The 11,961-nt window shown below is 42.8% G+C and overlaps 1 protein-coding gene across 8 annotated transcripts; it reads left to right on the top strand.

The window, feature by feature from the left end:
• Positions 1 to 563: 563 nt before the first annotated feature.
• On the top strand, positions 564 to 6,975 carry LOC115114670 (TOX high mobility group box family member 4-A-like). 8 transcript variants are annotated; one of them, XM_029643100.2, is made up of 10 exons: positions 648 to 668; positions 2,590 to 2,649; positions 2,720 to 2,785; positions 2,923 to 3,219; positions 3,326 to 3,580; positions 3,719 to 4,072; positions 4,716 to 4,796; positions 4,949 to 5,719; positions 5,812 to 5,988; positions 6,117 to 6,975. In XM_029643100.2, exons 1-10 carry the CDS (start codon positions 663 to 665, stop codon positions 6,354 to 6,356), a joined length of 2,307 nt encoding a protein of 768 aa, XP_029498960.2. In that variant the 5' UTR covers positions 648 to 662; the 3' UTR covers positions 6,357 to 6,975. The 8 variants fall into 8 exon arrangements, with proteins under 8 accessions (XP_029498962.2, XP_029498961.2, XP_029498960.2 ...); XM_029643102.2 differs by lacking the exon at positions 2,590 to 2,649 and having other exon boundaries at positions 564 to 668; positions 2,926 to 3,219; XM_029643101.2 differs by lacking the exon at positions 2,590 to 2,649 and having other exon boundaries at positions 564 to 668.
• The last annotated feature ends 4,986 nt before the right edge of the window (positions 6,976 to 11,961 follow it).

The raw sequence follows: 11,961 nt of genomic DNA, 5'->3' as shown, positions 1-11,961 counted from the left end.
AATTTCTCCTGCCTTTCAAGCCCCAATGAGACTTTTAGACATGTCTTTAGTGTGAGCGGGCTGCCATGTTTCTTAAATTCTATCAACTAAAATTATATCAATTACTCGCGACCGGCATTGATTGCATAACTGGTTTTCGTTCTATATGGCTTTATAACAAACCCACTATCTCTCCATCTCAGAAGGTGGCCCTCGCGGGCCAGCCCACCAGCTCGGGCCATCCGGGCACGGGTTCTCGCGGCACCGAGTGACAGGGCTCCAATTCATGTGCTATAGTTGCAAGTACTGGTATGTATTAGCTCTACTGAATATTCACCCACCCATTAACGTTATATTGAATTATGTTGGGCAATATTTGTTGGGGTTACTTTAAATGGGCAACTCGTTCTTCAAGATGACAATGAAAATAGTGAATAAAGTATATATATTTTTGAACAACCCCCTTATTGTTCTATTTTACTTAATTTGATTGTGAATTGTGTGTTGTAAATAGCATTCTTATGGTATGTTTTGTTATCAAATACATTATGACCGATGATAACCAGTAAATAAGGCCAACGGAATCTAAATGACGTCATTTCCCCGAATCAAGGAAACCCGGAAACCAAGTGTATCAACTAAAACAATTAATTAGAAAATAAGTGGACCGATGTAGTGCGAGGATGGAGGTAAGAGAGAGGATAAGAAGCGTAGGAATTTGTAAAAATGTTTTACTGAAGATTGAGTGTGATTAAGTCTACTGAACGCCTTGATATTTTGTACCGTCTTTCCACTTTTAATAGCCTTCAGTCTATGCTAAGAATTAGCCACGCCAGGTAGCTTGTTAACCAAAACTTCCCCAACACTCATTTTTGACACGTCCATCATGCTGGTTGTCATTTGTCAAGCTGATAAACAACTCACAGCGATTATCACACCACGTTTTTACTATGGCAATATTTAGCTAAGTACAGTAGTTATAGCCTCCCTGTAAACAAGGGTGTATTCATTACGCCTATACTTAGGCAAAACTTTTTCGAAACCTATTCAGTCTGTTGGTGTAAATTAGGTGGTTTCCAGTTTCCACTATCACACCAATCCATTCCTTGATAATCCACGAGGGGGTGTACAGTCCTCTTTTAGGACAATGGTGACATAATTCCAAATTTACCTCTATCCCAACTTCCTAGACATGTTGGATAGGTCTCAGCAGAGTTATATATCGACGTCCAGTAGAGTGAGATTTGACGATAGACGTTCCAGCGATATTTCAATCAAGAGCGTCGAGTCACTTACTCACTGGACAATAGGTGAAATACCACAGTGTACAATCGCAGCAGCAAGTTTGGTGACCTGTTGCCACAAGAAAAGGGCAATTTATTTCATCTTTACCTAAATACCTATTTGTTTATTTCCCCCTTTTGTACTTTAACTATTTGCACATCATTATAACACTATATAGACACATGACATTTGAAATGTATTTTTCTTTTGGAACTTGTGAGCGTAATGTTTACTGTACATTTTTGTTTATTTCACTTGCTTTTGCAATGTTTACATGTTTCCCATGCTAATGTGGCCCTTTGAATTTAAATTTATACTTTTGAGGAGATGGGAAATGTATGCGTCGGCAGTGTGCCGAGCATTCTGGAATAAGGAGAGCTCTCTTTCAATTAGTGAATAGCAGTCAATTGGGCACTAAGCTCAAAAACCAAACATTAGCAATTTCGTCAAGAAGTACAACAATGCAAATCTTTTCCGACATATAAATAACTATATTAATAACTTGTTCTCTGTGATATCGTATAGCTTTGGAATCGTAACATTACGTACGTTCGAGGAAAATAAGCAGGTTTCTCGAAAACCTGATTTTGAGAAGCGATGGCGTGGCGATTAGCTTTGCAACCGTGTTGACGCAGCATGACAACGTGAACGCGATTGGTCTACAGGCTGCTTGGTGATGCGTTATACGTTCAATTCATTGACCAATGGGATTCCTTTCTCCTCTTTCTAATATATCTGCCTAAAATTAGTGGTCGAGCTTGCTGAGTAGGGACGGAATGAACCCTATCAACGTGATTTTGACACATTGCTTATAGCTAGCTAAATATCATACGGGCACATTTAGGTTCTTATGGGGAACAAAGATTGTTCCCATAATTAGTTAAAAATAACAGCAAACGTGAGCTAAATCGGAATGATTCCCTGGAAGCTATCATTAGCATTGTTGGCTAGCCTGCCAGCTGGTTAAGTACTTTAAATTAATTTCGTCAAATACTTAATTAGATCTCTGATAATGCTGAACAAATCCTTTACTTGCAATGTAATTTTGTAAATCAAAGTTACCTAGCTAACATGTATCAGCTTACGTATATTGATGTACAGCTAGTGGTTAGCAAGCTAGCACACCAGTTAAAGTGAGGCGATTGATTCGTCTCCTTTGGCATGATGGTGCTCTCTAGCTAGTTTGGAGTTCTTATTATAGCTCAGTGGTTAGGAGACTGCATCACAAAGAGCTCACCACTCTTGGTTGTTAAATTGCACAATTTTGATTGGTCTGTCACGATGGATCTTCATTTTTACTCTGACCTCTCTGATGGCACCGATCAGAATGCCGAACAGGAGTTCTTGGAAGCACAGGGTTATAATGGATACGACCCAGTTAACAAGGTATGGGGCCTATTTATAAACAAAAAATAGAGACCATTCACACAACATGAAAACAATGTGTGTTTTGCAGTTTCCGGGAGGCAGTGATACTTACCTCACCATCTCTGGGGCAGGTCATCCATTTCTCTCCTCTGAGGTGGGTGTCATGATCCTCAAAGCCTGCACACATTCCGCAATGCGTATTATTCACATTGTGCAGTGTATTCACACCGAAAATGTTCATGTAATCGATTTGTCCCATTAACAGTTGTCCTTCTCCTTCTCTCTGTTTAGCAGACATTCCATACCCCCAGTCTTGGAGATGAAGTGTTTGAGATCCCTCCCATCTCCCTGGACCAGGACTCTGCCCTCAGTGTGGGGGACGAGGTGTCCCATTTTGGGGAACTATCGGGGGGAGCAGGGGGTCCTTCTGGGGTTGAAAGCCTGGCGAGGAATGCTGTGGTGGGGGGCAATGACCCCTCCTTTGCCTCCACCTATGTGAACCCAAACTCTCAGGGCCTGGAGCACCTGAGTCTTAGGGTGATGAGCCAGTCTGGAGGGGGGGCCCTGCTCAGCTCAACACTGGGGGTGGTAAGTGGTGTACTTATGAATACTACTAGAAGACTTTCTGCATCAATGTTTTTTTCAAATTGTAATCCTTTAAGACTTGTGAAAACTCCTGTCTTTGTCTCTCTAGGAACTTGGCCACTCCATTGGCTCCCATTTCAGCAGCTCCTCTCCAATGACCATTGATGTCCCACTTGGTGACATGAATCATGGCCTATTGGGACACAATCAGCTAACCACTATTGATCAATCAGAGTTGAGTGCCCAGCTTGGGCTTGGTCTTCATGGCGGGAACATTCTGTCCCGTTCCAAGTCCCCTGACCAGCTGTCTGCCACGCCTTCTCCAGCAGGCTCCCTCCAGGATGATGACATGGATGACTTCAGGGTGAGTGTCTGTTTGTATGTTTATTTATATGTATAGGACTTGTTGGTTTGTCATGTGTTGCTGAAGTCTTGCTAAGTCAACTGATCTGGCCTTGTATCTTTCCCTGTCTCTCTGTCCACTGGTCCCACTGTCACCCAGAAGAGTGTGCTGGTTGACTCACCAATGTCCCTGTCGGTCTCCCCTGCAATTCTCTCCCACCTCTCCACCATGCCAGGCTCTGCCCCCATGCTCTCCTCCTCCATCTCCCCTGCATTAGTGAGGCGCGGCGGGGGAAAGCCGGCCATGGTGGCCGCTACGGCAGGGCCTGGAGGAGGGAAGAAGGGAAAGAAGAAGAAAGACCCCAACGAGCCCCAGAAACCCGTCTCTGCGTACGCCCTGTTCTTCAGGGACACCCAGGCTGCCATCAAGGGCCAGAACCCCAATGCCACATTTGGAGAGGTGTCCAAGATCGTAGCCTCCATGTGGGACAGCCTTGGGGAAGAGCAGAAACAGGTATACAATACACACTTTTACTAAAAGATATACCGTAAAACTTCAATGAATAGCCCAGGTGCTTATTTACAGGGGTGGCAGGTAGCCTAGTGGTTAGAGCGTTGGGCCAGTAACTGAAAGGTTGCTGGATCGAATCCCGAGCTGACACACATTCTGCCCCTGAACAAGGCTGTTAACCCACTGTTCCCCAGTAGGCCGTCATTGTAAATTGCCTAATTAAATAAAGGTTAAATGTATTAGTCTATTTTCTAAACGCACACAGCTTATTCGTTGCGCTTTGTGCCCCCTGTAGTTGAGCCGAGCATGTCAAACCACACAGCTGTCTGATCCATGGCAATGATGTTGCTTTCCTTTATCATCTTTTGCCAATCTTTACGTTACACACTGCAGGAAACTCGTAAACAATTCATTTGAACCCGGCGTTTATTTGAAACAGGAATTTATTTGTTGAAATGACGGGGCTGATGCCCGGCTATTAAAAGGGACAGGCGGCTATTTGAGACTGCGTTTCATTTAAGTTTTACGGGACACTTAAAACAATTGAAGGACATTGTGGATAAAAGGATATACTGTAATTCATGTAAACAGGATTGGTGTTTACTCTTGTCTTTATCTACATAATTATACCCTCCATCACTATTAGGTGTATAAGAGGAAGACGGAAGCAGCGAAAAATGAGTATTTGAAGGCATTAGCAGCTTACAGAGCCAATCAGCTCTCACAGGTAAAATCTCTAGGCCTGTCTTTGCTTAGAAATCGTGTGACTGTAGCCATGACAATGTTATATTGAAAATATTGTAATTTCTCAAATGTAATATACTCTAATCTCACCAATTCAATTAATTATATATATTTTTTTTACTGTGTTCTCTTTAGCCCTCTATTGAGATGATGGACACGGCCTCTTCACCACCACCTCCAGTGCCTGAGCCAGTGAATGTGGCCCTCCTGGCTCCCACCCGCCCCTCCCGCCTCCCCCAGCACAACCCTGACCAGAATACCATCACCAACATCTGCACCTCCAACATCATTCTGGACGTCCCCCAGGTCACCACACGCTCCCGCACAGGGGCTCACAAGCCCCTCACCCTGGGCCCCACAGCCACCCCGACCCTGATCCAAAACATCACAGCCACGCTGACCCCCACCATCACCAAGATCATCATCTCCAAACAGATGCTCCAGGCCGGGGCTCAGCTCCACCAGATCCCCACCTCCATGGTGACTGTGCTCCCTGGCGGTGTGCGCACCCTGCTGCCCTCAGCCCCACGCCAGCCCCCACCTCTGCAGCAGATGCAGCATGCCCCTCCTCCCCCACGGCTCCAGCAGATGGTACACTCCCCAGCCCCGCCTCCCCTCCAGGCCAAGCCCAGAGGAAGTGCTGGACCTGGGATTCCTGTGTCCATCACCGCGACACCTCCCCCTCCACTACAGATCACGATAGTCCCTGCTTCTTTGCAAGCAGACGCATCCTTGCCCATTATTGTTACGACAACAGCAACCGCCAACTCAATTTGTGTCACCAATTCCACTGTACCTACATCTGCTTACTCCACCCCTACAGTGGCTCTGCAATTGGCAAAGTCCACTGACTTGACGGCCAGTGCAGATGAGGATGCAGTTACGGAAGAGTTCACGTCAGGAGAGGTAGGCTGAGGTTTTTCTTTGTAAATTGACCCAATGTGCATGTTAAATATGCTTGGTGTTTCAATCATCAACTTTTCCCTATTTTTCTTCAGATGGAAATGGAGTTCAATGTGTCTCCAGGTGCCACTGATGTGGCTTCTGGCTCTCTGACTGTGTGTGTGCGCGCAGGATGCACCAATCCTGCAATAGAGAGCACGGACTGGGACAAAGAGTACTGCAGCAATGAATGTGTCGCCACTCACTGCAGGTGTGTGGGTTTGTATTTAAATGTATGTGTTCCTTTATTTATGTGAGGAAGGTTGATGTTGTTTTTGGGACATTTAAATGAAAGTGGTGTTGGAGTAGAAATGGGAACATGTTAACTGACTTAAACACTTGTCTCCTTTCTCTCCTTCAGGGATATCTTCATGGCCTGGTGCTCCATCAGGAATCACAACACCATGGTTGTCAAGTAAAGACCAGCATTACCCAGACAAAGGGAGGAATGTGTCTTGTTGGGTTGAGTGATAACAGGCCTACGGTAGACCAATTGGGGCGAGAGGAAAAGATGGAGTTCGGAGGGGAAAAGAAAAGCACAGTGTACCACGAAGCGATCCATTGGAAATCATTTATGAACATTACACATGGGATTCATTGACACATTCATGGATAGTTGAGACAGTGGCCGAGATGTTTTAATGTTTTATTGTTTGGACGTGCATACCTTTTAACAGGTCTAAGTCACACTGATAGTGTTAGAAGAAAGTCATAGTGGGATTCCAAAGGGTTCTATTCCAGAGGGTACATTGGAACATAGTGCCACTAGTTGTTACAAAGCTCCATTTGATAGGTTCATTGAAATCAGGTTTGACAGAGAGAAATTAGGATACAAGATTTTTTGTGAGCCATGGCAGCCAAAAGCTTAATGAAGTGTGCTATCTTAACTATTTGGATAAACATATATTTGATACCCACCTTTTTTGGGGGGTTGCCTTTAGCTCCTTGAAAAACATTTGTCAGTCTCTTCTTTTTAGAGAAACAGAATCAGGAAAATACAAAACATTTCAGTGAAACTGAAAATATGTGATTTGGAGTAGTGTATCATACAATTCTCTTGTTTTCTTTTTACATTTAGTTTAGTGCCCTCTAGGGCCAATACTCTTATTTTTTCATTACTCTGAAGGAAATGTTCACTGTGTCGGTGGTGAGTAAACATCAGCAGAAATCAAGGTCAATTTGTTATTACATTTTGAATAAAAGAGCAATGAAGATATGGAGCTCAAACTCTGGTCTCATTTATTGTGAGTATGCTTCAATCAAATCAGACAACAGACAGCATTTCAGTAAGTCATTTCTGAGCCTCACTGTATAATGCATTTCCTTAATACATCCTTTACAATAGACAATAAGCAATAGTTAAATACACCGATATTTGTACATAAACAAAACATTAAATCAAAATACTATGGCGTCATGTCAACATTGTAATATAAAAGAAACCTGAGACAACGGTACATTTGGTTCAGTGCTTGGTGAATAGTGTCATAAACCTCATTTACACCTTGTGCTAACGTGTTCTGTGATCTGATCAAGGTTTGTCGCTTGTATTATTATTAAAATTTGTCTCTTATCCTTCCGCTGTGTCCACATTGTGACCAGATTAGCTGGTGCATCCCTGTATGCAAAATATTTTACAGATATTCTTTCAAAATCATGCATTTCTTTTAAGACAATCGCTTACAGTATGCGCTTCCAGCGCTTCCCAAACTCAGTCCCGGGGACCCCAATGGGTGCACAATTAGCTTTTTGCCCTAGCACTACACAACTGATTCAAATAATCAAGTTTTGATTATTTGAATCAGCTGTGTAGTGCTAGGGCAAAAGCTAATTGGGGTCCCCAGGACTGAGTTTGGGGAACACTGCGTTAGTCAATGGTGCTTCCTGTCACCAATTTTAAAAGCCTCTAATGATTTAAATGGTTTGACAATCATATGTTTACACTTGATATCGATGGGCTCCCGACTGGCGTAGCGGTCTAAGGCACTGCATGTCAGTGCAAGAGGCGTCAATACAGTTCCTGGTTCGAATCCAGGCTGAATCACATCTGGCAGTGATTGGGAGTCCCATAGGGCGGCGCAAATTTGGCCAGGGTAGGCATTCATTGTAAATAAGAATTTGTTCTTAACTGACTAGGCTAGTTAAAATGAAGGTTAAATAAAATATCAAGACAATGGGTTCTTGACTACCTCTGGAGGTTGTCAGGAAGATCAGATCACAATGTGTCTTATCTACACCGCTCTAAAAATGTGAGCACAATCAGAATGTGGGCAAGATCAGGACAAAGGGCACATGTTAGCACCAGGTAGAAGCAGGGCTAAAGTAGGACCACTACCGGGTCTCTATAATTGTGACTCTACTGGGAGGATCTATGCGGTAGAGGTTGAATCCAAGTCACAGTCTGGCTGAGCTGAGCCTTGAACTGGTGTAGCTGGGTCAGTTTCATACCCACTTGAGAAAAAGTGATGGTTCCCTTCCCAAAGTCTACCACCACTGCCAATCTGTTGCCCTTCAGGGAATTGGCGATTTCCCTCTTCATGTTTTGGTAGGCAAACCGATTGCCCTTGTGTGTGATGTTCCAGGATTCATTTTTGAGGCCAAAAGTGAGGCCCTAGCATTAAATGCTCTGGTAGGACACAACTATATCCCAGTAGCTCACGGCCTCCACCTCCCAGTAATGTCTCCCAGAGGAGTAGCACTGGGTGGTGAGAACCTCAGGTGCTTTGTCAAAGTGGGGGAGGGACAATTTCTAACCACACTCTCCACAGACTGGAGGTCAGTGTTGGAAAAGTACCCAATTCTCATACATGAGTAAAAGTAAAGTTACCTGAATAGAAAATGACTCAAGTAGAGGTGAAAGTCACCCAGGAAAATATTACTTGAGTAAAAGTCTAGAAGTATTTGGTTTTAAATATATTTAAGTTTCAAAAGTAAATGTTGCTAAAATATACCTAAGTATCAAAAGTAAAAGTAAGAATAATTGAAAATTCCTTATATTAAGCAAACCTGATGGCACCATTTTCTTGGTTTTAAAAAATATATACAGATAGCCAGGGTCACTCCAACACTCAGACATTTTTTTTTAAAAAGCATTTGTGTTTAGTGGGTCCGCCAGATCAGATGCAATAGGGATTACCAGGGATGTTTTCTTGATAAGTGTGTGAATTGGACCAAGGGTTCAAAATGTAATGAGTACTTCTGGGTGTCAGGGAAAATGTATGGAGTAAAAAGTACATCATTTTCTTTGGGAATGTAGTGAAGTAAAAGTTGTCAAAATATAAAGAGTGAAGTACAGATACCCCCAAAAATTACTTAAGTAGTACTTTAAAGTATTTTTACTGCTGGCGGCCCAGGGGCACATTGAGAAAATAACTGGCTGAGTCTATGTCCAGATTCAAGGCACCTAAGAAGACAAATGGACACAGATCAGTGACAAACACTGATTACGTTGGGCTCATCTGATGTCTGCATTTCTGTGGCCCTTTGGTGAATTTTAAACCATGAATTCTGTAAATAACTACATCACATCTCTTATTACCATACAGTAATGTGGCAGGTAGCCTAGTGGTTAGAGAGGTGAGCCTGGAACGGGAGGGTTGCTAGTTTGAATCCTGGGACGGACAGGAAAGATTTGGTGGTAAGTGAGCTGGCAAACAGGATTGCTGGTATAAAATCCTAGATGCCATTTCCTGCCATTGTGCCCTTGAGCAAGGCACTTAATCCCCCACAACAACAGCTCCCTGGGTGCCCAGTGTGGCAACCCCCCCCCCCCCCCACTGCCAAAAAAACCCTGTGTGTGTCTTTCATGGGGGGTTGGAAGTCAAATTTTGGTTGGACCTTAATTGACCAGTAAAGTGATCTTAATCTTGAACAAATAATCTTAAACAAGTAATAAATATGTAATTACCTACTTATGACTACAGTACCATAATATTAAAGCTTGATTATCTACAAAGAGCAACATGTTCACCTGCCATGGAGGAGTAGACATTGTGGAAGAGAGTCTGCCGTGTCTTCAGTGTATCTGTGAAATTCTGATTTTAAACAGAGGAACTATAGGCTACGATGTAGGAAAAAAATAATCAGACAGACACAAACACCTACACATAGCTGCACACACATCTGTGCACACACTCAGGCATACAGGCACACGCTCACACATACACCTAGCCGAAGTCCAAGTGTATGCAGGTCAATCATTGACAATGTTATTTGGGGTGGGTAAGAGAGCAATGATTCCTGATGATGCAAGAATGCTATATTCAAATTCAAGACCATAATAGAGGACAATGAATCAGAGGCACAGCAGCACCACAGTAACTGTTCATGCTGGAGTCATTGGTATTAGAGGTCCGCCTCTGTGCACAAAAAAATTAAACTATGAATCTCAAAATAAATCAAAAACACTAAAAGCATTATACACTGAACAAAAATAGAAACGCAACATGTAGTGTTGGCTCCATGTTTCATGAGCTGAAATAAAAGATCCCAGAAATGTTCCATTCTAACAAAAAGCATATTCTTTCTCAAATGTTGTGCACAAATTTGTTTACATCCCTGTTAGTGAGCATTTCTCCATTTCCAAGATAATCCATCCACCAAGAAGCTGATTAAACAGCATCATCATTACACAGGTGCACCTTGTGCCGGGGACAATAAAAGGCCACTAAAATGTGCAGTTTTGTCACACAATACTATGCCACAGACATCTCAAGTTTTGAGAGAGTGTGCAATTGACATGCTGACTGCAGGAATGTCCACCGGAGCTGTTGCCAGAAAATTGAATGTTAATTTCTCTATCATAAGCCACCTCCAACGGTGCTTTAGAGAATTTGGCAGTCTGTCCAACTGGCCTCAAAACCGCAGACCATGTGTGTGGGGTCGTGTGGGTGAGCAATTTGCTGATGTCAATGTTGTGAAAAGAGTGCCCCATGGTGACGGTGGAGTTATGGAATGGGCAGGCATAAGCTATTGACAATGAACACAATTGTATTTTATTGATGGCAATTTGAATGCACAGTGATTGCGTGAGGAGATCCTGAGGCCACATATCGCAAGGATCTGTACACAATTCCTGGAAGCTGAAAATGTCCCAGTTCATCCATGGCCTGCATACCCACCAGACATGTCACCCATTGAGCACGTTTGGGATGCTCTGGATCGACGTGTAGGACAGCGTGTTCCAGCAACTTCGCACAGCCATTGAAGAGTGAGGCAACATTCCAATCAACAGCCTGATTATACTGTGCCAATCACTCTGCATAGGCCGAGTATCTGGGTGGAGTATCATTCTCTGTTTAATATATTATGTATTTTAAGCACATGACCAAACTAATTTCCCCCTGGGATAATAACATTGATCTAATCTGATCTAATCTCAAGTATGTGACATGATTCTTAGATTAAGGCTAGAAGAGCCTGTTTGTGTTTGCTCTCTTTTTTTCTCCAACAAACGACACCTCACACTTCAGACACGTCTTCAACGCCAGGCTCTGTTTCTCTGGACAGCAGTCACAATACACACTTAGTCCTCTTAGCCTTCAATGAAATCAGAAATCAATCAATTAAACCTGCAATATGTAATTTTTTGGGCAACCCAACCAATTTCACATAGAAATACGGGTTATAGATCTGTCATTCGCATTGAAAGCAAGTCTAAGAAGCTGTAGAGCTGTTCTACAGTGGCTTTGGAAATTATTCAGATCCCATGACTTTTTCCACATTTTGTTACATTACAGCCTTATTCTAAATAAAGTAAAATAAATCCTCAGCAATCTATACACAATACCCCATAATGACAAAGCGAAAACAGTTTTTTTTGCAAATAAAAATAAAATAGAAATACCTTATTTACACAAGTATTCAGACCCTTTGCTATGAGACTCGAAATTGAGCTCAGGTGCATTCTGTTTCCATTGATCATCCTTGAGATGCTTCTACAACTTGGAGTCCACCTGTGGTAAATTCAATTGATTGGACATGATTTGACACACCTGTTTAAATAAGGTCCCACAGTTGACAGTGCATGTCAGAGCAAAACCAAGCAATGAGGTCGAAGAAATTCTCTGTAGAGCTCTGAGACAGGATTGTGTCGAGGCACAGATCTGGGGAAGGTTACCAAAAAATGTCTGCAGTATTTAAGGTCCCCAAGAACACAGTGGCCTCCATCATTCTTAAATATAAGAAATTTGGAACCACCAAGACTC

Source organism: Oncorhynchus nerka, linkage group LG9b (assembly GCF_034236695.1).
Source record: "Oncorhynchus nerka isolate Pitt River linkage group LG9b, Oner_Uvic_2.0, whole genome shotgun sequence".
Classification (NCBI taxonomy): domain Eukaryota; kingdom Metazoa; phylum Chordata; class Actinopteri; order Salmoniformes; family Salmonidae; genus Oncorhynchus; species Oncorhynchus nerka.
Note: the sequence above shows the minus strand (reverse complement) of the source record. Positions and strands in the feature narration are given on the sequence as shown.